The sequence below is a fragment of the Echinops telfairi genome, unplaced genomic scaffold, assembly GCF_000313985.2.
Source record: "Echinops telfairi isolate 266 unplaced genomic scaffold, ASM31398v2 ScPeMD7_7423;HRSCAF=8461, whole genome shotgun sequence".
Lineage (NCBI taxonomy): Eukaryota > Metazoa > Chordata > Mammalia > Afrosoricida > Tenrecidae > Echinops > Echinops telfairi.
In genome coordinates this window covers 3,881,468-3,907,728 of record NW_022111323.1, presented here as the reverse complement: position 1 = coordinate 3,907,728, position 26,261 = coordinate 3,881,468, and the positions used below count along the sequence as shown (strand labels likewise).

General features: G+C 38.9%; 1 protein-coding gene across 2 annotated transcripts in view; it reads left to right on the top strand.

Moving 5' to 3' along the window:
• The first annotated feature begins 2,702 nt into the window (after window positions 1-2,702).
• The window catches only part of ARHGEF9 (Cdc42 guanine nucleotide exchange factor 9), a 308,501-nt gene continuing 284,942 nt past the window's right edge, over window positions 2,703-26,261 (top strand). For both annotated transcript variants that reach the window (XM_045297828.1, XM_045297832.1), the window contains exon 1: window positions 2,703-2,934. In XM_045297828.1, the coding sequence (XP_045153763.1) occupies window positions 2,905-2,934 (30 nt within the window). In that variant the 5' untranslated portion in view covers window positions 2,703-2,904. The remainder of the gene's footprint in view (window positions 2,935-26,261) is intronic.

Here is a 26,261-nt window from a genome sequence, read left to right as displayed (position 1 = left end):
AATAAGGCCTTTGTCTGATGTGTCATTGCTAAAGATGTTTTCCCAGTCAGTAGACACTCTTATTACTCTCTTGGTGAATTGTTTCGATGTACACAGGTGTCTTATCTTCAGTATATCTCACTTGTCTATTTGTGACTCCTCTGTATTTGTATCCTCCCCTATTTCTAATTGCCTATGCATTCCCTGTGTCCTGCACTGTTCTTAAACAAATCATCTAGGTATCTTGTTAAAAGGCATATTATTATTTATTAGGTCTGTATGAGGCTTTAGGTTTTTAATCTATCAGGACATTCAAATGTTGTTTCCTCAGAAAAATTTTCCAGGATTCTCCAATCCCCTTGCCATACTTACAATCAATTACATTAGTTGGTTTTAAAGAATATACCACAATTTATAATTAACATTTTGTCTACTTATTTATAGTTTGTCTCTCCACCACTCCAAGTAAATTGGAAGGTGCATGAGAAAGTTTCTCCTGTATCTCCACTATCCAGTACAGTGCTTTGGACATAGAAGCTCAATAATATTCTTGAATGAATATATCCATAAAACAAACAAACAAGCAAACAAACCAGTTATTTTTTAAGTGGATGCCTCTTGTGTGGCAGTCATTGTTGGAGACACCAAAGTGAGTAATGCATTTTTCTTGTTTTCAATAAAAACTATAGTTCCATTTGATTGAAAGGAAATGAAAATTACAATCGTGGACACTAAGCAAAAGTTAATTTTAATTGAAAGAGCTAAATTGTAGTGTGCTTATAGAAGTTCGATGAATGATGCTAAAACCAGAACCAGGAGGTGTTTGAGGAAAATATTCCTAGAGATCGTATGCCTAGTGCCAGATCTTAAAGAGTATTGAGAGTTTGAATGAACCAGTTAGCAGAAGAGGTCTATCCAAGAATCTAAGATTGAGTGAAGGACCATAGGTTTTGTAGAATCAGCATTGATAGGCCTAACATACTTGGGAGAGAATTGAAATGCCACCCAGTCCAGATTTTCAAAGGGCTATTCAGCTTCTGCTTGGGCACCTTCCCTTGGATATGTATCAAAGCAGCTGCTCAATCTTTGGCTAGCTCCACTTGCTAAAATAATTACTTGAATGAAATGGAAAAAGTGTCCTGGGAAATAAAAGGTAGCATGGTTGTAAAGATAGTGTGATAGTGATGTCTTCATGCTAATTACCACAAGAATTTCTTTCTGATGCCATACTTTAATCCCTTCTTGCAGCATGTATAACCTCTGTTTTGTAATTCCATTCCTTCCATTCTTGACCTGTGGGTCTGGAGCATTGGATTCTTGTCTTGTTGGGTTGTGCTTTCTTGAGCAGATGTCTTTTATCTCCAGGTATCAGCACTTATGTCTGTAACTCAGGCTAATTAACACTTCTTGCATTAGGCTATTAACCACAAGGTCAGAAGTTAAAACCCATTAGCCACTCCAGAGAGGATGAGGTTCCCCGTTCCTGTAAAGATTTACCGCATTGGAAATTCAAAGGGGCAGTTTTACTCTGTCCTACAGTGTCACTGTAAATCAAAACTGACTCAACGGCAGTGAGATTTTTGAAAATAATTTCCAAATGTCCACTGGATCCCTGTTGGCATATCAAGTTACTCATTAAGCTGCTAACCACAAAGAGGGCACTTCAGCTGCTGCACAGGAGAAAGGTGAGACGGTCTACCGCCATGAACATTTACAGCCTTGAAAACCCTAGGGAGCAGTTCTCCTTTGTCCTGCGGAGTTGCTAAGAGTCAGAATCCATTCATGGCAGAGTTTTCTGGTTTGGGTTATGCTCACCTACAAAAGCTATTGTGAAGATCACATGGAATGATAATACATGTGGATGTGACTAATAATGTCAATTCTCAGCCAGTGTAAAAGTGCCAACTTGGCGTACACTATCCAGAATTAAGGCTATCATGAAAATGTGAGTGATTTCTCCATTTGCCTATTTTGCTAATGCTTATTTCACTCAAAATAAGCAAAAATGTAAAATTCATCTATAAGCAATCTACTTTTATATTCCTACAGGTGTGAGAGAAGAGCGTAGATTGGTTTGTGTGTGTGTGTGTGTGTGTGTGTGTGTGTGCATATACCAACATGGGTATCATAACAAAGAGAAGCTTGGAAAGCTGCAGAGTTAAATAAAACCTCGAAGTTTGGTAGGTGTAACCTTAGACAAACCTGTTCTGTCTACTGAGCCTCCCCCCCCCTCCACTTATATACCTGTAAAGTGGAGCTCCTAATGCCTTCCTCCGCAGAGTTTATTCTGAGAAGTGGAAGCGATAATGCAGATGAAAGCACCAAGAAAGTACACACAGAACAGACCACTAGGAGAGAAGGAGATGGGGCTGGAGCTGGAAACAAGAGAGTGCTGGCATAGATTCTGTGGGAGCAGATTCTAGATTTTGGCCCAATACCTCTAGCAACTTTGGAGAGGACTTTTATTCATTGACTCAACACAATTGGGGAGCCCCACAGTAAACAGCATCTAACTCCAGCTTCAGGGACTAACTGAGGTGGTAGCTGCCTTCTTCGGGGTGGACGTTATTCTCTCTTATTTTTACTCTGCACACCTTCGCCCCTTATTTCTCAAGCCTACGGGACAAGGGCAGCCGTTGGGACCCTCTCCTGTAACTTCCGCAAGTCCCTTGGCCAAGCGCCCCCCTCCCCCCACCGCCCCCCTTCCCTGCTTCCCCGGATCTGCTAGGCGGAGAGGCTGAACCTGCCTGCTGGCATGGAAAAACCTGACTGAAGGCGAGTTACAAGGCAGAGAGGATTGGGTTGCAGGGCTGTGGAGGAGAAAAGAGAAGGGGCTCTTGCTTGCTTCTGCCAAGCTTGATCAGCTAGCCGGTGACAACCTGCACCAACTGCCAGGCCTTGAAGAACCGGGACTTCGTAGGCACCATGCAGTGGATAAGGGGTGGATCAGGAATGGTGAGTGCTCGTAAATTCGGCTTCTCCTGCTTCAGTTTCAGTTTGTCAGCCCTGCCCCCAGCCCCTCTGCAAGCTGCCACGCACTGAGCCCCCTCGCTTCTGCCCACCGTCCTCGCCGCTGTCCTTGAGATACCAGAAAGCTTGCTGTGGCCATTTTAGGAGTCCCTGTTCACCCGCCTGCTGAGGAAAGCCCCCTTCCATCACCCTCCGGGTTCCGGGTCCCCTCCAAGGATGGGGTGGAATGGGGGTGGGGTGAGATGAAGAGTACCACGGAGGGGTCATTTGGGATCCAAGAGAGGTTAGGGGGCTGGCGGAGGGGCTTTCTGGAAGCAGTGAGGCTCCCATGCAAAAGGAAAACTGGCACAGGGACCCATGGCGGGGGGATGGTCACAGAGCATGGGATTATGCAGGGGGCTGCATTGGAAAGCTGCATGTCACTATTCATTTGCCTCCTGCCCCTGGCCAGCCCCAGGGCATGAAGGTTAGAGAACCACTCTCAGGGATGTTGCCTGGGCAAGTCCTTCAGCTCGTTCTTGTCAGAACTGGTGTCATCCTGTATCCATACCTAGGGCTTTGTCAAGGGGAGACAGCTGCAGAAAAACCCATCCTGGAAATGAATCTGGACCTCCTTCAGTGAGAAAGCTCTTCCTTCCCCAGCCCCAAGGAGTATGTGCTTGTGTGTATGTGTGTTTAGCTTTATCCTCCAACAATTTATTTTATGCCTTCTTCACCTGGAAACCTTGGGGTGACTTGCCTTTGTAAGGAGGATGTTAATGGTTGCACCCTGATGCCTCTCTGACACTACCACGTATCACTCAAGACGGCTAAGGGGTTCTGGGGAATTAGAGATCACCAAGTTGTTGTCCTCAGTTTGGAGTTAGGGATAGGAAGTTGAAGTAGGTTAGCGGGCATTAATGGGAATGTCAGCTCACACATTTGCACTGGCACCCAGAACCTGCCACTGCAGGAAAGTAGCCCAGGTTGATTGGGCAAAAATTGGCATTTAATTCTTTGTCTTTTCCTTCCCATTCTGGAAGGGAGGAAGGAATCTTGCATATTATAGGACTTCATTCAGAGGAACTGACTTCTTCCCATCTTCAAACCTTTGTTTTTGTGGCTCTTGAAGGTATAGAGTATATATTCCTACACGCAATATTTCAAGAGATCATCCTTCTCAGAGCTCCCTCCTTCTCTGGGGTTCCATAAATGCTTTCAAATGTAGGACCAGAAAAGGTTAGAGCAGGAAAAGGTATTGGAGTTCTTGTCCAACCAGCAAAGAAAAGATTCAGAGAACTAGAGAGACTTGCCCAGGACCACACAACCTCTTGAAAGCAAAGAACTTGAGTGGCCTGTCATTGTTCTCTCTGTCACCCCCCCCTGCCTCCACCCTCTGTTCTGCAGAACTGATTATCAGTGCTGAAAGAAGAAGAAGAAAAAGAAAGACTCATGGCCTTGAGAATAAATTTAATTTAGGATGAACAAATGTCATAAATGTTGCCTGTGGGTGGAGGAAGGAACCTTCCAATCTGGTATTTTCAGTAGCTGGATCTGGGTGAGATCTCCCTCCTCTTACAAATATATTGCAGTATAAGACCCAGAGCTACTTATGGACAGCAGATTAAATTAATGGAGAAATCTGAAGTCTGGCCAATTATTATGAAAGAGAAGAGAGAATGGCAGGTATCTTGTGGAGATTATGTCATTAAAGATTGATTACTATAATAATAGTGAATAATATATGCTGAAAGCATGTATTTATCCACTTGCCAAAATTCAAGAGATTGGACTAGTAAGCACCTTTCTAATACATGAAACAGAAAACCCCTAGTTTTAGGCCTGCTTAACCAATAGTAATGTTCTGGGTCTCAGTTGCATTGCCTGTTTGATGAGTCTATTAATTAATGATTTTCAAAATTCCTTCCAGGCATGAGATTCTCATATTCCTAGAAGTAAATGTTGGATAAATTTTAAAGTAGTGCATATCTAGCCACCGTTGGATAATATGGCTACTCAAAAGGCTTATCTCCATTCTTTCATCTGCAAGACACTTGAAGTATTGTCTTGTACTTCAAGTTTTTAATAGTAATGAGATTTCTTTTTGGAACATTTGGCTATTTTAACTGTTTTTAAGTATCACTTGTAAATCAGCGTTTTTTAACATAAATCACATTCAGAATTTTCCAGAATAAAATTTGGTTAGGTAGTTTGAATGTATTAAATTATGAGTCCACTTTTGATGGTAAGGTGTTCAATATATGTATTCATAGCTCTGCCTGGTAATGTTGATTTGTGTTGGGTTAGGGAGTGTGCCTACAGTGCTGGTCTCAGAGTCACAAATATGGTTTTGGAATGACCAGCTTCTATAGTTGTCAACTCTGAAACTTGCTAATTACTAAAATGCTTTCATTTTCAGTATTCCCATTCATAAAATGGAGAAAAATACTTTATTTCATTGTCTTTACTGAGGTCATTAATTAATCCCACAAAAATTATAATAAACCTACTATGAATTGCCATTGATGTAAGTGCTGGGAAGAAAACCATGAACAAATAGAAAGTCCCCACTCTCTTGAAATTATATTCCAGGCCTGGAAGGTTTTGGTGATTCACTACATAGTTACACCAATACAATATATCAGGAGATGCTCATCTTTAAGTGGAAATAAAACAAAAATCCTGGTAGGAAAAGGAAAGAGAAGGGGTAAGATGACATATACATTGGCCAGAGTTTCTGTGATTAAGAAACATTTGAACAGAGATGTGGAGAAAATGAAGGAACAAGTTTTACAAGGATATCATTAGTTCACCTTATGTCTTCCAGTTTGGGAATACAGAATCTAAGAACTAACTCATCCTGACAGTGGCAGTAAAAATCCATTAACCAAATGAAGGATCTGTCAAGACTTAACATATCTCAGTTCTTCTGGTCTCCTGAGAATATCAGAAGAGCCTGACCCCAAACCATGCAGCTACTCAGTAACTGGGACAAGAGTTCAGATCCCCCAATTGCCATTCTAATGTACTTTCTGCAGCCTTCAGGAAAATCTAGCAGAGGACAAGAAAAGGGAAGCTCACCTGTTATATGACATTTATGATAAATGTTAGCTCACTATATCCTCACATTTGTTGCTTCAAAATGAATCTTAACATCTACATTTGTTCAAATATATATGTTTATGCAACTAATAATCACTGAGCATCTACTATGTGCCAGATACACTTCTCCCTATTGGTGTTGGTGAAACATAAAAGTGTCCCTCCCTTCCCTGAATTCATAGTTGCATCCAGCTTAGACACAGATGTAAAGAGTTTACGCATCTTGCTTCAGATTAAATAAACATCAGAATCAAAATTTAAATCCAGATGTTTCCCACTGAAAAAGCTGCATTCTTCCCACAACCCCACTCCTATACCTACTCCCTATCCAACCACCAATCCATGACCAATCTGCACACCCACACATCCATTCATCCCTTCATCTATCCATCCACTTATGAAGTGCTAGGTTCTAGTGACATAGCAGGCACAGTCCTCTGGTTTCCATCTCTCTGTCTAGGTATCAGCAACATAGTGTATTGGTTAGGAGCATGAACTCTGGGGCACAATTTCCTTGTATTCAAATACTTGTACTGCCTACTTATTGTATTTGTGGTCTTGGGGAACCCATTCAACCCCTTACTGTTCTCATCTTTAAAGTTGTGATGATACTAGTGCATACACATGTTATAGGGTTGTGTGAGGAGGAAATGAGCTAATACATGTAAAACACTTGGGTCAGTGGTTAGTACAGAATAAAAGCTTTAAAAGTATTTGATTTTTAATTTATACTTTGGTTTGTTGTTGAAATATATATACAGCAAAACTTATCCCAATTCAAAAATTTCTATGATATTGATTACATTTTTCAAGTTGTGCAACAATTCTCATTCTTCTGATTGTTCTTTCCCTGTTAGCTCATTGCCATCTAAGCCTCCTGTCTAGCCTTTAAAGTTACTGTTGTGGATTTGGCCAATATAAATAACTATTTAAAAGAACATAATGTTTAATACAGTCACTCTTGACTTTTCAATTGCCTCATAATCATGCAAAAGCTGGGCCTTGAATACGGAAGATTGGAGAAGAACTGTTACATTTAAAATATGGTGTTGGCAAAGAATATTGAAAATGGTGTGGATTGCCAAAAAGAATGAAAAAATCTGTCTTGGAAGAAGCACAGTTAGTATGCTCCTTAGAAATGAGATGGCAATATTTTATCTCACTTATGTTGCACATATAATCAGGAAAAATTACATTCTGGAGAAGGACTTGTACTTGGTAAAGCATAGCAAAAAAAAGAGGAAGACCCTCAGTTAGATGATTGACACAAAGGCGTCCACAATAGGTCAAGCATAGCAGTGATTATGAGGTTATTGCAGTATTTAGCAGCATTTTATTCTATTGTGCCTAGACTTGTGGTGAATTGGAATTTATTTAAAGGGAGCCTTAGTGGCATAGTGTTGGGCTGCTAACCACAAGATCAGCAGTTCAAAACCACCATCAAGAGAAAATAAAACCATAATCAGGAAAAAAAATGGAGGCTTTCTATTCCTATAAAGATTCATTAAGCCATGGAAACCTGCAGGGGCAATTTTCCTCTGTCCTATAGGGATGCTACAAGGCTTCTATGAGTTGGAATCAACTCAATGGCAGTTAGAACAACAATTGTTTGACCTAAAAATGACTTCAGGGATAATTTGGTTTTAAGTTTTAAATATTATCACCTTGATTAAATTTATTCCTACATATTTTATTCTCTCCAATGCTATAGAAAATAGCATAGGTTCCCTATTTTCCCATGTTTTTATTTCAAGGCGGAAGCTCTAAACCATTATCCATAATGTATATTCATAGACACCACTAATTATTTGAAATTTTTCCTTCTATTCCTATCTCGTGTTATGATTAATAAATGGTATTGGATTTGATCAAATACCTTTCTGAATCAATAGAGACAATTATGTGGTTCCTTTTCTTTGGTCTATTGATGTGTTGTATTATACTGTGATGGTTAGGTTATGTGTCAAGTTGGCTGCAGATATGAGAAGATATTGTTGGAGTCCAATCTCTAAATCAAGTCACAGCCTAATGATGACTGCTATGCTGTGGAAAATTGGGTTTCTCTCTTTTCTCCTTCCTGCTGGCATGAATCTTACATCTGGCTTTACGGAACTTGGACAAGTGGCCATTATGTGGCCTTTTAGCTGTCAGCAACCTGCCATGTTCCCTGCTTTGGATCCACTGAACTCTGTCTCCACTAGCCTACAATCTTCCCATCTCTTGCTTCATTTTCCTAATTCATTAGTAGCTGCTGTGGACTACTGTTGAACGGGGCTTGACCTCTTTGCAGCTGTCTTTCTTTTAAGTGGCTGCTTTCTTGATATAAATTTCTTTCTTACAGAGATATCAGTGACATTGGTTTTGTTATTTAGAAGACCCAGCCTAACACATACATTAATTGATTTTGTAATGTTGAACCATTCTTGTACTACTGGAATAAATCTCACTTCGCCATGGTGCATGAGTCTTAAAATATGCTGTTGAATTCTATTTGCTAGTATTTTGTTGAGGATTGTTACATCTAAAGCTATATAGAATTTTGGCTCATAGTTTTCTTTTCTTTTTCTTATGTCTGAACTGAACTTGTCTGTTACTAAAAACTCCATATCTGTAGCAGTTACATAATCTGTCAACATGCGAAGGGGTGGAGTATAGCCTGTCAATCAGGTCACAGCCAATGAGGCCTCTGTGTGGGCATTGCCTTCTCCTGAGGATTCTGGTAACTCCTGCATTCTTCCCTGGAGGTAGGGGTGGGAGGTGGGGCGTACTCTCCCTGCGAGGTATTATGACAAGACACATGGAACTACGATAGAGCCCTGGAGCTTGAGGAGCCATGTGGAAACCCATGCCAGAGCTGAGATGCTTCCACCACCACCGGACCCACAAGACTTTCCACCCGCTGGCCTGTGATCTTCCTGCTTTTGGCATCATTGCATGGGTTTCAAGAGTCTGAAGAGGAATTCATAGATTGGTATTGGACATATGGACTAATATTGGACTTATGGCCTTGATCTGGACTGGGCTGGGATCTTTTCTCACTATACAATTGCTATTTTATATAAAGCTCTTATACATATGTGTTTTTGAATTCGTTTCTCGAATCAACCTGGACTAACACAAAGTCCATTTCAGTTTTACTTTTCCTCATTTTTTCAGCCACTCAGATCAATATTTAGGTCCAAGGGCTATGGAATGTAGAGGGATTATTTTTTTAAAAGAAGTATAGTATATAGAGTTACACAAACCATCTTAACAAATGAAATCAACAGCAATATCCATTAAACCCTCCATAAATGTGGTTCTCTTTTCCACCCACCTACCATCCTTCCTCCCTTCCTGCTTAATATCCTATACCTCCCCCATCCCTGGCAGCCTCGTAGTCATCAAAGTATTCTCTTTTGTTGTAAAAATAATGTTTTTTCTCTTTGTTTTTCATTACAGTAATGTTGTTATTAAATATTTATATTTCTAAGATTGACTAAGTTTATTAAACATAATGTTCTTGTGATGTTTAAGAGAGTTGTTGTTGAGTTTTATTGATGCATAATATTCCATCGTATGAATGTACCAGAATTTGTTTATCATGCCTCTATAATCAGAGTTTTGGGTTGTTTCCATAATTTTTGCTACAATAAACATAGTTATGATTATGAATGTTTGTATTACATTCTTGATTTCTGAAGGATATATACTCAATAGAGAGATGGCTGGATTATAAAATATTTATATTTGAATTTATTTAAGGATGAGCCACATTGATTTCCATGGTGGTTGTACAATTCTACAGTCCCACCAGAAATGTAAAAGCATCTGCTCTCTCCACATCCTCTCCAGTACATATTATTTTGTGTTATTGAGTCTTGCTAAATGTGTCGGTGTGAGTTGGTACTATTGTTTAAGTTTTTTTTCTCTTATTGATAATTAATATGAACATTTCTTCATATGTTTGTTTACCAACTATATGCCATCTTTGCTAACACAAGACATTTGTCTACTAATGTCTTGTGTCCACTTTTTGATTAGGATAGTTCTATAATTTTGTTAAGATATAGTTTTCTATAGATTTTGGAGATTAACCCCTTATCACATGTATTATTACTAAACCTGTTTTCCCATCTGTGGGTTATCTTTTAACTCTTTGAATGAAGTCTTTGATGTGCATGAGGAGCCCTGGTGGTGTAGTTGTTACACTTTGGGTTGCTCCTTTGGGGAGCTCCCAGCTGCTCCTTGGGAGAAAAATAAGGCTTTCTATCTCCATAATGAGTTACAGTCTTGCTCAGAAACCTACAAGGGGGTCAGTATGAGTTAGTATTGTCTTGATGGCAGTGAATTTTTTTTTGGTTTATTTGTTTGATTTGCAGAAATGTCACATTTTTAGGAGGTCCCAGTTCTTTGTATTCTATAGTATAGATACTTTTTATTATTTTTGGTAGTGTGTTTGTGCCTTATCTTAGGGTCCTTAAGTTTATCCAATTTTTTTGTTGATGGTCTTTATAGTAGTGTGGTTTATATTTAGGGCTTTGATACATCTTGTGTTCATTCTTGCACATGGTGTGTGGTATAGGTTCTGTTTTAGTCTTTTAAAAGTGAGGGTTCAGTATTTGCAGCACTGTTTGTTGAAAAGGCTTTCTCTTCCCCCACTTAATGTGTTTTAGTCCTTTATTAAAGATTAAGTGTCTATAAGTACTTGGATGTGTTTCTGGCTTTTCAATTCTGGGTTCTTCATATTTATCATTGTATCAGTACTAGACTGTTTTGATTACTGTGTTGGGAGTGAAAGGTCTCCTAATTACTTTTCACTAGTTAACAGTGTTTTGTTTACCTGGGTTTCTTTCCTTTCCATATAAAGTTGGTGTGTTAGTCTCGGTAGACTAGAGAAATAAATTCATAGACACTCATATGTGTATAGTAAAAAGCTTTATATAAAGAACAATTTTACATTAAGAAAATAGTCCAGATCAAGTCCATAAGTCCAAAATTAGTCCATATGTCCAATACTAGTCCATAAATTTCTCTTTAGACTCATGCAGCCATGCAATAATGCCAAATGCAGGAAGATCACAGGCCAGTGGGCAGAAAGTCTTGTGGATCCAGTGGCGGTATAAGCATCTCAGCGCTGGTAGGGATCTCCATGTGGCTACTTCAGCTCCAGGGCTCTAGTGTAGCTCCACGTGTCTTCTCAACAGTAATGTCTCACAGGGAGTGTGCATGTGTCCTGCCTCCAGTGAACCATTTTTCTCCTTAGCTCCAAATGAGGTCATCAAGCTGAGACCTGATTGACAGACTAAACTCTACCCCTTCACTTTTAAGTCTCAAATTGACAACAGATTATGTAACTACCACAGTTGGAGATTAGTTGATCCATTTCTTTAAAGAGTGGTGAAATTTGGTTTGGAATCACATTGAATTTGTAAAGTATTTTTGGTAATATTGACATTTTCTCAATGTTTAATCTGCTTATCCAGGAACATGGTAACTTGTCCCATTTGTGTAAGTTTCTTTTGACTTTGTGTAGGAATATTTTTTCCCTATATAAGTCTTTTGTTTCTTTGGTAATATTTATTCCTAAATAATTTCTCTTTTATGTAGTATGTTAGTCTTGGTAAACTAGGGAAACAAATTCACAGAATCTCATATGTATAAGAGAGAGTTTTATATAATGGGTAAGTGTACATTAAGAAAGCATCCCAATCCAGTGCTGTCCAAGCCCATAAGTCCAACATTAGCCCATATGTCTGACACTGATCTACAAAGTCCTCCTCAATCTCAGAAGACACATGCAATGATGCCAACTGCAGGAGGAAAGCTGAATCAGTGAGCATGTAAACATCTCAGCACTGGCAGGGGTCTCCACGCAGCTTCTCCAGCACACAGGGCTGTATCAGGGTAGGTCCATGTGGCTTCTCCTCAGGGATGTCTCACAGGAAGTGATTCTTGCCAGCTGAGTCAGGAAACTGGCTAAGGCAGCTTCACACTGGTTCGACCATCAGAGAGCAAGAGACTCAAGAACTACAAAGGTGAGGCACCTGAGCCATTATTCTCTCTGCCCTTCAATTAATCCCACATGTGTTCATTGGCCAGGTTGGCACAATAAACCTTAACTAGCTTATGTAGTTATTGTGAATGGTATTGTTCTTTTAATATCTTTTTTGGGTATTGTTTTTCATATACACAAATCCAACTGATTTCTGTATATCAATTTTATAGTATGCTATGTGGCCAAAATTTTTAATGAGTTTGATCATTTTTTAACAGTTTGTGTCAAATTCTTCATTTTAATATATTGCAGTTATCCCTCCAATACTCTCTGTCTGATAACTAGGTTATTCCCATCCCTCAATTATGGTTATAGGGAAACTAACAGGGGCTTATTCCTTGTAAAGATCCTGAGAATGTATTTTTGGGCTTCCACTATCATCCATAGCCTTCTGCAGACCAGAATCTCACACTTTAAGTTCAGATACCATTCCCTCCTTCAGGTTTGGATTATATAATTAACAATCCTTAGATCACAGATGTTGGCGTGCTTCTTCCATGTGGGCTTAGTTGACATTTCACTTAGATGGCTACTTGTTTGGAAACAAGCTTTTAAGACCCCAGATGCCATTCTTTTTAATAGCCAGGCACTATTTTCTTCACCACACTCTGCTGTAGCACCCATATCTTCAAATGAGCATGAGTATTGAGCAAGGCTATGTCATAAGAACAAATTGTTCTTAGATAAGAGCTACAATTAAGTGTGAGTCCAAATCCATTGTTTAGGATTAAGTGCAAGCCCAATCTATGTTTTGTAACTGCCTCTGCCTCATTTTAGAGACATTCTTGTTAATTTATGGTAGAGAATCTTATTGATCATCTCCTTTGAGCATAAGGATCTTCTCCTTATAGTGTCATTGATTATCCCATAATACTAATATTAAAACACTATTGAGAGAGGGAGATTTGTACAAGTGAAGGCTAGTTACATATCTCAGTACATGGATTATTCACTTGTACAGAATAAATCCTTGTGTGACTGAATGCTATTTGCACAAGTAGTTGGAGTTGGTGGTCAGGCTAAATTTATAAAAATATTCACTGACCATGTCAGACACAAGTCTGTCAGAATAATACACATCTTAATATAGCAAGTAAGGTTTTAAGTAGTAAATGTTAGTCTACCTACCTACTGTTCAATACTTTTGGTATAGCTTGAGGTAGAGCCTCATCCACCTAGTGGGGTTTCCACAGCTCATTCCTCTGGTATGGCTTTTGGAGCATGTTGTGTACCTTGAAGATCCAGAGTTCAATGTCCCACCAGTGTTCTATGGCATATGGCCTGCATCCTAGGAGATTTATAGAAACTCGGACCAATGTGGCTTATTAGGAGCACAGTACCAGGCACACTCCCATACTCCCTACAACCACATTTTCTATCAGAAATCCCACATCCAATGAGATCCTAGTGATATTGCATGTTGCCCTCATTTTTCCTTAACACTTCTTTCCCTGCTCTGCAGGAGCCACTTTTAACTGAGCTATGATTTAGGGGAATCATAGGTAGACTTTCCTGTATATCTGGAAAAGGAGGAGCTGGTATTCCTCAAAGCATCCTCTAGTAAGTCTATCTCACTGATTCCAGAGACCCAGTGACTCTGTGTTTGTTTGGAAGCAGTATCCACTTAAATTTTCCACTTCCTAATTCCACTGCAGGGGACCTTCCATAGCAATTTATATCAGTCTAGCAGCCAACAGTTATCAGGTGGATGAGGGGCTGGCACATTCCAAACAGACTCCCCAGTGAGGTCTGCCTAATTGATGTCAGAGCCCCATTGGTAGTATATTGGCTGTGCTAGTGGGTTTAAGGCCCCTTGGTGGCATAGTGGTTATGAGTAGAGCTGTTAACCGCAAAGTCAGCAGTTTGAAACCACCAGCCACTCTGTGGGAGAATGACTGGACTTTCTACTCCAGTAAAGAGTTACAGTTTCAGAAACTCACAGGGGCACTATGAATTGGCATCAACTTGACGGCAGTTTGTTTTAGTTTTAGTAGGCTCAACTTAAGTCAACTGCTTCCGTGTGTGTGTGTGTGTGTGTGTGTGTGTGTGTTGCTGGGCGGGGAAGACTGGCATGCTCCCAACTGACCCCCCAAAAGGTTTGCCTTGTTATTTTAAAGCAGACACATGAGCTCTTGTCTCTTTACATGGGCAGGAGTTGTGAGGGCTAGGGACTCCTTTGTTAAGGTTCTGTCCTCATTTTATATCAGCTAGAGACTTCCTTGCTAGGGAGAAAGGGGGAGAGAGTGGGGGAAGCTATTTTCCTATAGTGAGCAAATAATCATTGATTCTTGCCAATGTGCAGATCTCTGCTGTTGTCCTCTGCTCCTTGATTCAGAGTACCTCAAAGATTTGCACAATTTTCTTGTTGTATATCTTGTTATATATATAGAGGAGGGTAAGAATGATAATCTTTTTATGCCAGTGTCTTCTAGCATTTGTTTTTATTATGTTTACATTTATCCAAGGCCAGAACCCATCCAAGTGGCTCAGATGTATGGTTTCATTTGTTTGTGATCAGTGACTAAGCATATCACATTCCTTAGGGTCCATTTTAGTTAATCTGAGAGGGAAAATGTTTATCATTAGTTATAAACTCCATATGTTCCCTATCCCATGTAATAGACTCATGATAAAGATTATTTATCTTGAATGGGTAATATGTGCATGTGGTAAGAAAATGCAATGTAAAGTAAGTCTCCTTCACTCATTCATACTGTCCTCCAAAATGGTCGCTGTCACCAGTTTCTGGCCATCTTATAGAATTATTATATGCACTTACATACCCATGCTATGTACATAGATACACAAACATTATTTTCTTCACACAGATAGAATATTCTATAGTTCTGCACTTGACTTTTATCAATGAATATAATATATTGAAGATAGTTCTAAATAATAAATGTAGAGCTGCATCCTTTTGTATTGTTACATATTGGTAAAGAGCTCCAGCCTCAGAAACCCAAAGGGGTAGCTCTACGCTGCCCTAGAGGGCCTTTATGAGTCAGAATCAACTCATTGGCAGTGAGATTTTGAATCCTGTACTAAAAATAAATTAGATTGATTCCTATATTTTGCCATGACAAACAACATTGCAATGGATTTAAACAGGTTATATTCAGAAAACAAATATTTACTAAGCAACTACTATGCCCAACCACTATACTAGGCAGTGATGTGGGAAAATCAAAACAAGATGTGCTTTATGCCTTCAAGCAGCTAATAATTGTGTACGGGTGAAATAAAGTCATCTATGACATATGTTATGGGAGGTACAAAGAAGGTGATGTGGAAGTACAGGGAAGCAAGAATTATTACATTACGGAGTAAGAGGCTAGGCTTCCTAGAGAACATGATGTTTAAAGAATACCTTAAATCCCTACTTATGGCTTATTTGGTTGGGGTGGAGAGTAGGCATTGTAATAAAGTACGGAATAATTCAAGCAAAGCAAACTTGATAAGATCGAGTCACGGCATGAAAGAAATAGTATTTTCTGGAAATGACATGTGCTTGCTGCTCTACTATAGTTGGAACAAATAATTCTGGTAAAGTGTGCTGGGGTCAGATCAGGAAGCTCAGAAGTTTTAACCAATAGGTAAATTGAGCAATGACATAATGAGACTGAAGTATACAAGATTATTTTGATGATATGGTTAGAACAGGCAATTTTTGATCTCAAGCTTTCTGACTCAAATGAATATCTACTGTGGAAAATTCATGGTAAAATACCTGTGATTCCAAGTCAGATTGACCTGGGCTTGAGTTATGCCTTCACTAGTCAAATCACAGAATATTTCTGAGTTTCAGATTCCTTATATATAAAACGAGACCAATAGCTTCACACATATTTACAGTCTACTGTGAAAAATCAGATGAGCAAGTAGATGAAAAAAAGTTATGTAAACTGTGCTGTTCTGCTCTCATGTGAGGAATATTTTTTTTCTTGATAGGCAAGAAGGAATATGCACAGGAATTCAGACTTGAGAAGACCAGACTTAACTTTTTTCTCTGAAAGTATCTCTTCTTTTTCTCTTTTCAAGGCATAAGCCTCCATTCCCAGTTACAGACTTCCTAGATTCTTTACTTGAGGAGACACTGAGAAAGGTCACCCAACAGTGACATGGAAAGAGGAGCTTCTGCTTAGAAGTACCTTGCTTTAAAATTTTCTCATGTCAAGCTGGTTTTGATGTGTTTGTATTGATGTAGTGTATGATTAATTCAGCAACTATTATGTAATGAAAACAAGGCAGCGAGAAAAAGAAATGCCTTCCATTAACTTAGCTTCTAAGAGGTTTTATTGCCTTGAGGAGATATCTTGTCAAAAAGTCTGCCTGGAATACCAGGAGGTTACATTCAAACTGATTCAGCTATGCAGGGATTTGTGGAAATAACTGGATGCTTTTGGATTAAACAACAACAACAAAACAAATAAAGAAAGCAGACAGTGAGGCTTATGGTAAGTGAGGGAGAATGGAAGTAATAGGATATACAAAGGTTTCTGTAGTTTGGTATTCTTGAAAGATAATAATAAGTTCAGGGAGAGAGAGGGCACAATTTGCATGATAGGAGTGAAGAACCAGGGACCAGCTCATGCAGCACTTCATAGGCCTAAAGAAATGTGCATCAGTTATATGATAATGATAGGATCTTGATAATAAAATGTTTGAAGTTTTATAGAAAATGCTTGGAAGGTTGGATATGAATGCTTCATATGGATATGAATGTGTCATATGGACATAACACCTAATTTAGAATTTGCTGAGAAATAAAAAGAACTCAGAGTACTTGGTAAAGGAAGGCATATATAGTTTCCATTTTGGAGACAAAATCAACCAGACTTGCTATTGGTTTGATTGAGGTATGTGTGGGACAAGAAGGGAACTAGGAGGATGATCCCTAGGTTTCTGTCTCTGCCACTGATAACCTGTGTGAAGACAAGGGACTTAACCTCTCTAAGTTTCAGGTTTTTCATCCATGAGAATAGCAGCAGTACCTAATGGGTTATTTTGAGGATGAACTAAATAATTTCTGTAAAGCACTTGGAGTAATGATATCACATAACAAGATCTCCAATTGTGATCATCTTTATCATTTAAGAAGATAATTTCTTCTATTTTTTTCATTTATAAAACACCTCCACATAGATGTCTAGAGTCTATGTGTACATTCATATAATCCTCGCAGAAACACTAATTATATTTTAAATTTGGGAATTCTAAGACTGGAAAGGGTTACAGCAATTAAATACACATAGAACAAGCAGCAGGTCTGCAACTCTACAGAAGTAGCTCAAGCATCAGTCTCCTCTTTTACAAGAGTGGAGGTTTGACTGGACTCCTTAATTTCAGACCATTATTAAGATTGAGAATGCATTAAGTTATGACAGCTAATATTTACCAAATCAATATTTACTTTATGCCAGTCACTCTTTTAGGTATTTTACCTGTTGTGTTAGATTGGGTTGACTAAAACAAATCCAGAATCACTCATATATGTGTAAGAGAGAGCTTTATAACAAGGAGAAATCGTAAAATTGAGAAAACATCCAAGCCCAGTCCAGATCAAGTCCATAAGTTTGATATTGACCCACATGCCTGATACCAGTCCATGAACTCCTCTTCAGACTCACATTGACACTCACAAAGATGCCGAATGCAGGAACATCACAGGCCACCAGGTGAAAAGTCTTGTGGATCCAATGGCAGTGGAAGCATCACAGAGCTGTGTCCACAGTCTTTGCGGAATGGCTTGTCAACAGGAAGATGAAGGCAAAGAGGGAGAGAAAGTTCCTAGAATCCTCAAGAGAAGGACATGCCTAAAACGAGGCATCATCAGGCTGAGGCCTGATTGACAGGCTAGACTCAACTCCTTCATTCCTAATAGACTCAATTTGACATGAGATTATATAACTACCACACCTGTTTGTCTAATTTAACCAGCCCCAAATCCCATGAGATAGGTACAATTCTCCAATCAAGGAAAGTTCCAAATAGAATGTGGAAAAGAGAAAATAAAGTGGCACTGAACCAGTCAGGCAATGATTGGGATGGACTGAAATGGGAAGCTTCAGAAATCATTTCTGGAATGGATAAAAAACCTATGGTACATACACAAAGCCGAATAGTATGCATCCCTGAAAAATCACAACAAAACCATGAAACACCACATGACATGGAAGAACCTGGAAACTATTTTGCTGAGTGAAGTTAGTGAATCGCAAAAGAAAAATATTGTATGAATCTACTATAAGGAGAACACCAATTAAACAAATCTTAGAGATTACCTACTGGCCATGAACCATATATCACCCCCCTTATGTGCAATTCATAAGAATCACCTTGAACAAGGAGACCTCACATTGGCTGGCTTCACTCCATCAAGAAGGAGGAAAAGGGAGATCATCCACTTGATGTGATACAACATGGAGACAAGGCTGGGACAAATCAGAAGGCCCTCCACAGGAATGAGGGAGAAACTTACTGGAAAATCAAGTTAAAACCAGCGGAAGGGAGCATCTACATTTTAGAGGAAGGACTGATATTGTTGGTGAGTATGGTGGGTAAATGGGGTGGAGCAATCTCACATTGGGAAAGGATACTAAACAATGATTGTAGGGAAACTAAGGGGAGAACAAATCTCATTCTATGGGTACACATTATGGGTTCCTGAAGAGACACTTCAAATATGTTTCTACCTAACCTTTGGTGGACCACGTCATGAAGAAAGCACTATGAGGACCCTAGATGCATGGTATTCCCCAAGGGTCACACTAGAAGAACTCAACGTGGAAACCTGACTGAACGAACTGGGCCCTGTCTCAAAAGTACCTGCACTCTGGGATTTAGGATTGAAATCCTCTAATGGGAGAGGAAGCAAAATATGGCCACCTCCAGACTGTGGATATGGCAGTTGTTGTACCTTGGGAGGAAACTCTGACTTGGTGGTTGTCTAATTAGAGGAGACCCAGAACCACCATATATTAATGCCTCAATGCTCCACTTGCATTAATATGACAGAGTTTAATCTGAAAGATGAGGATCTACCCTTGTAAGAAATGTTATCGGAAATTTTGTAGGAAATCTAAGGTGAAAATAAACCTGCTTTTATGTTCCTGGGTAGACACAACAAATATGTTTCTACCCAACCTTTGGTGAACCGTGCCATGGGCTAAACACCCTGATATCTTTAGATGCTGACCTTACAGGCAACATAGTACCCCCCTACCCCCACAAGAACCACACCAGAAAGACTCAACATAGAAGCGTGAATGGATGAAATGGGTCCTTACTCACAACTACCTGTACCTTTGGAATTAGGACTGAAATACTCTGATGGAAGAGGAAGCAAAGGGGAGCCACCCCAAGACTGTGGAAATGGCTGTCATTGGACCTTGGGTGGAACCCCTGGTTTAGTGGATGTCCAATGAAAGGTGACCCTTAACCACCACATATTTAATACTTCAATGGTCTCCTTGCATTAATATGACAGGTTTAATCTGTTAGGCAAGGATCTGCACCTGTAAGAATTGATTCAGAAAAATTTCCTGTAGTATCAATTCCCATGCTCAGTATAAACAGAGTTCAATCAATTAAGAAATCAATCTGTACAAAGCAGCAATTCATGGATTATAGTTGACAGTTGAACTATGCTCACATAAACTCCTCATATCAACAGTATCTTAAATTCAATGGCATTAGAAAATAATTGATGCTATCAATGCAATCTCCTTATACACAAGGGAGATGATTGAAAATGTTTTTCTTTTTAAATGTATTTTTCTGCCTATTGTTTTTCTGGTTTTGTTGTTGTTGTTCATGTGAAGTTTTTTTTTGTCATATGTGTTAGTCTGGGTGGATCAGAGAAACAAATTTATTGACACTCATACGTGTATAAGAAAGAGCTTTGTATGCAAGAGCAATTGTATATTGAGAAAACATCCCAGCCCTGTCCAGATCAAGTCCATCATAAGTTCAATATTAGCCCATATGTATGATACCTCTATATAAAGCTATAAATTCCTCTTCAGAATTACAAAATATGTGCAATGATACCAAATGCAGAAAGATCACAGGCCAGTGGGTGGAAAGTCTTGTGGATCCAGTGGCGGTGTAAGCATCTCAGCGATGGCAGGGGTCTCCATGTGGCTCCTTCAGCTCAAGGGTTCTAGTGTAGCTCCACTTGTCTTCTGAACAGTAATGTCTCACAGGGAGTGTGTGTGCATCCCGCCTCCTGTGAACTATTTATCTCCTTAGCTCCAAATGAGGTCATCAAGCTGAGACCTGATTGACAGGCTAAAGTCTATCCCTTCACTCTTAAGTCTCCAATTTACAACAGATTATGAAAATATGGCATCATAGTAGGACCAGTATTTTGTCATAACACTGCCAAAGTAAATGAGAGTCTTTCATAACCTGTGGACAAGCAGATGGATTCTGGGTTCCAACTTAACTCTAACCCCAATGCAAGAATAGTTAGTTCTTATAACATGGCCATGCTCGATAATTGCCTTCATGAAATGATCACTGAAGATAAGGGTGCTACAGGAAAATGTGGTGAAGAAAGCAGATGGTGCCCAGCTATCAATTGGAATAGTGTCTGGAGTTTTAAAGGCTTGTCTTCAAACAAGCAACTACATAAGTAAGTCATCAACTAAGTCTAGCAGGTAGAAACACCAGCCTGTGTGATTCACAGATGACAATAACAAAATCCAAATATGATGAAGGGAAAAGTATCAGAGCTTAAATTATGAAAACACAATTTGTAGATGGCTATGGAGGACAGTGGGAACCCAGAATCCATCTGCAGAGTATCTAATCAGATTAAGTCTCTGGCAGATCCCCTCTAGTCACAGGCAAAGAACCTGGATAGTTTTGTTATCAGACTTTGATTATTTTAAACTTGCTTATGGTGGATTGAGTATGATACTTGGTCAATTGACCTCCCTGTTGACCCAACCTGAATTTGCTTAAGGCTGAAATATTTCTCACCTGTTCCAGGACAGAAATTTCTTCTCTGGCCTTTTAGATATTGATGGTGGTCTCTTCTTTATTTGTATTTTTATTTTTGTATTATTGTTATTATTTTCTTCTTGTTGTTCTCTCTCTCTCTCTCTCTCTCTCTCTCTCTCTCTCTCTCTCTCTCTCTCTCTTTTGGTTAGGTTTCCCAGTTTGTGAAGCATAGAAGGAGTGGATTCATGGAGATAATAATGCAAAGGTTTATCCGGGATATGGAGAGGGGATGGGAGATGGGAGAGTGAAGGGATTTGGGGAGTAGTGAATTCAGGAGAGAGCACAAAGCGCTGATTGTGATGATGTATATACAACTCTTTTAATAAGTGATTTAATCATGGAAGTGTATGATGTTAATCAAGAAAATTATGAATATTATATCATATTCAAGTATGAATATTATATCAAGAAAACTACTAAAAGAAAGAAAGAAAGAAACCAAACTTGACCAATGATTACCATGGCTGAAGGAGAAAGAGTTGTTGCTTAAGGGGAATTTAGTTTATGTTAATGGTAGTGGAATAATTTGGAAAAGGAAATAAATAATGGCTGTACAACATGAAGAGTATAATCAATAGCACTGAATTATACATGTAGAATTTGTGGAATTGGAAGATGTTTTGTTGCATATATTTTTGCTATAGTTAGAAAAAAATAATTTCATGAATAACAATGAGTACAAGGAAGATGAATATGTTATAGAATTGAATGTGCTGATAATTGTACAACTCTTCTTGATATGATTGAATCATTGAATTGTATGACATGTGAAGTGCTAATAAAACTGTTAAAAGAAAAAAAGAAATCCTTCCTCAGAAAATTCCTGATCTTGTTTGGATATCAATTACTCATATGCAAAATGGAGCTCTATTTTTCCCTCCTTTTTCCTCCCTGCCTTTTTTGCACATGGACACACACTTATTCATTTAGTAATATTTATTGAGCAAATGCCATATACCATGCACCATTCTAGGCACTGGGGACAGAATAGTGAACAGAACAGGCTAGATTGCTGTCCCCATGGAGCAAATATTCTACTGGGTCAGACACATGGTAAACAAATGATTAAATAAAATATTTAGTATACTAATACTAAGGAGAAAAGTACAGGAGAAGAAGGATAAGAAATATATGTGGTGGTGTGGAAAGGGGGAACCGATTACAAGGATCTACATATAACCTCCTCACTGGGGGATGAACAACAGAAAAGTGGGTGAAGGGAGACGTTGGACAGTGTAAGATATGACAAAATAATAATTTATAAATTAGCAAGGGTTCATGAGGGAGGGGTGAGTGGGTAGGAAGGGGGCGGAAATGAGGAGCTGATGCCAAGGGCTTAAGTGGAGAGCAAATGTTTTGAGAATGATGAGGGGAATGAATGTACAATTTTACTTTACACAATTGATGTATGTATGGATCGTGATAAGAGTTGTATGAGCCCCTTATAAAATGATATAAAAAAGGAAGAAGCGAAAGGAATCAGTGACTCATTGTTACTGATAACAATGAGTAAGAGTAAAAAGCAGTAAAAGGAAAATGTTTTTTAAAAAATAAATGTATGTGTTTGTTTAAATTTTTAGATTTTTATTTCCTATTGGCACTTACCTCATGAGGCTGCCATGAGGTTTAAATGCGATGAAAGACTGCAATATTTAGGAAACTGTGAAATTCTATTTAAAAATCAAAGTGCAATTATTCTTGAGGGATAATTTTCTCAGAATCCTTATTTGTTGTTCCTTTCTTTATCATCATTGTGGCAAAGCTGCAAGGTGCTGACCTGGAGGAGAGGAAACAAGTTATAAGATTGTTAAAAAAAAAAAAAGTAAGTAGATAAATAAAAGTGGGGAGGCAGCGCCGACCTCCACTGACTTTGCAAAGGGCAGAGAAAATCACCATCATAAGCATCAACAGCCTAAAACCTGGGGTCTGACATGCCTCCACCCATAAATCTTATTACCAATTCTGACATCACCCATTCCTCCGACAGCACTCTCAACTCAGCCAGGTCTGATAATTCATGGCAATGGCACACAGAATTCACAGATCATATTCATGATTATGTACTTTATTAGGGAAGTTAACAGTTTACATTTTGGGCTCAGAAACGCTTCACAATTCTTCCAATCAGGACAATCTCTATCTGCCATGCCAGCAGACATGTCTCTTTCTGGTCCTTGGCATCTAAGTCCCATGATCCCTTAGCTTCTGCCCTGCTCAGGCAATGTTACCAACCTCTTTTGGCATTGTTAATAAATATCCAAAGGGTATGCTACTCTGATATAAATCTCAGCCTGAAGGCACTCAGCTCCAGCTCCATGGGTCAGCAAATTTAGCTCCCAAGTAAGTACCTAAAGGCACCCTACTCCACAAGTGAGCCTCCTGCCAGAAGAGATTAAGCTTTTTCATTTGTTCTGTGGGCCAGGAAACCCAGAACTGTGTGTGTTGTGTTCTGGCACTTGGGTGCCCCTTTCCCATTTCTTTGCTGCTTCTTTGATACCACAACTTTCTGTCCCTGGATTGAAGAGGTTTAATGTGCATGGATCTCAAGTCCAAGGAACATGTTTCACTCCTGGCTCTTTCTTCTTGATGGCAATGTGATTCCCTCTTTTGCTTCTAAGATGACTCATTTTATACCCAGTAGGATGGAAAAAATTTGCCAATCCCCATGTTAGAGTTCCAAGTTTTACAATCACAATTAATTATGTTAACAATAGCTCACAACTGAATCATATATTATCAGCATCTTCTCCCAACCATCAGGAAAATAATCACTATGCACAATCTACATGTTCCAGACCAGTTAAAAAGGCTATAGCTAGGAGAGTCATATTAAATAATTCATTGCACCACAAGATCCGACCCTGGTATGACAGTTTCTTAAAATCCCAAAGATATAGAATTACACATATTCTAAAGCACTTTACCCAGAACTTGGTCTGCATAATCTTAATGTTTTGTTCTGTCTACTTTCCCATAAAGCAGTGAGTGTTGGGGTAAGCCACTTTCCTTCTTAGAAGCAAAGTGTTTTCTTTCTCCAAACTGGAAATGATTATTCTTGCACTTTACCAGTCTCCTTGGATTATTGTGAGGGCCCCTCTGATGCACAGTGGGCCTGATCTGGTCTTCCGCATTTTCCGTGTTTTGTTTGTTTGTTCATATTGGGGTTTATCTCAGATGCATTTTTGTCATTGGGGGTGACTCTGCTGAATTTGTGTTATATGTTTTTTAGTATATGAAACCCTGGATTGATGAACCTATAGAGACAGCAAGTAAACTACGATTTCGGGGGATTATAGTGGTAGTGGTAGTGGTTGGGGGGGGTGTTAAAAGGGAACTGATGTCAAGGAATTGAAGAGGGAAAAGAATGTTTTGAAACTGATCGTGGTAGCAATTGCGCAATACTGCTTGATGTGGTAGAACTATGGAATGATATCTGTATTAGCTCCCAATAAATTGGTTTCTATAAGAAAAAGATGACTGATTGCTGAGAGCTGGATAATTGGAGCTTTGTCTTGAGTAGGTTGTGTATGTGTGTGGAAGAGGGAGGTGAGGATTTGGGACTGGATGCCCCTTTCTTCCAATTCTGAGAGGCAGTTGAAAGAAACCTCAGTACCTCCTAGAAATAGTAACAGTTACACGGAAACCATTGATATCTAACACTGGAATGGCTAATCATTTGTGCGTGGCCCATTTTGATCATTCCACTGTAAGATGGTGGAAACTGGAACTTATACTCTGACTTTTAGTATACAGATCATTCAAAGTCTTTAAAGTCTTTCACTGGTCAAACAAACAACAACAAAAAAACAAAGCAAACCAAAGAAACAAAACAAACAACCACCCCCCATTAACATCTAGTTGATACTGACATGAATTTCCATGACTGTACATCCTTTTTTCTCCTCAATAGTTTTAGAAATAAAATTCACATATCATACATTTCCATTGTTAAGTCGCATTTAAAAAGAGTTGTATATATATTTTCACAGACAGTTCTACTGTACCCTCCTCCCACCCACATTTATTATTTGTTCCCCAATTCTTTTCAAACTTTACCTCATCTATATCCCCAATAAACTATTACATCAGATATTGTCTCTATGCATCCACTCCCTCTGTGTTTCATAAAATGGGAAACATATCAGAAATAATAAAAAAAATAAACTAGACATATACAAAAAGAAGAAAATAATGTCCACCAGTTATATTAAAATAAGCCAGAGAGAAATTTTCTATCATGGAAAAAGCAAGAAATATTTAAACCTAGAGTGCACAGATGATATAGTGAAGAAATTAGATAGTGTGTGACTATCAGATAAAATAGCGTCTGGCAACTTAAAGGCCTCTTTCCAAACAAGCCACTATCTAAGTGAGATGTCAACTAAGTCCACATGGAAGAAACATACCAACATCACTCACTGAAGGATTGTAAATCATATAAGCTGAAGCCAAAGGAGGGAATAGTATCAGAGCCTAAATTGTGAGTATCTGGTTTGCAGAAGGATATGGATGACGGTGGGAGTCCAAGATATGTTTGTGGATTCTACCTAGGAAATAAGCCTCCGATGATTTCCCGCTATCCGTATTAGAGGGATGGGAAGAAACTGGTTCCCAAACAGAGTGCATTGGAGAGATGACTATAGGAGATCAAAATGATAAACCTTACTTGAATGGTTAAAACCTTATCAGTTGATCCTCTCTCTGATGCAAGTTAGGCCTGATCTGGTTTTGAACATTTTCTATATATTTTTGTTTGTTCACATTGGAGTTTATCTTAGATGTGTTTTGTCATTAGGGTGACCCTCTTGAATTTTTGTTATATGTTTTTCTGTTTTTCAGTATATGAAACCCAGTATTGATGAACCTATAGGGACAGCAAGTAGAATAATGGTTTCTGGGGGGTACATTTGGAGGGGGTCAGTAAAAGGATGCTGACATCAAGGAGTTAAAAAAGAAAGATAATGTTTTGAAACTGACTATGGGAATTTAAGTTTTAACTTTGACTTTAAATCATACAGGAGTGACAGCCTTCTCTTTTCCCTACAGAAAGTTGGTACTTTTGAACTGATGACATTTTGATTAGTAGTTCAATGTGTGTATTAGTCTAGGTACTTTGGAGAAACAAATCCACAGCAACTCATGTATAAGAGAGAGTTTTATGCAAAGAAAATGTGCATCACGAAAA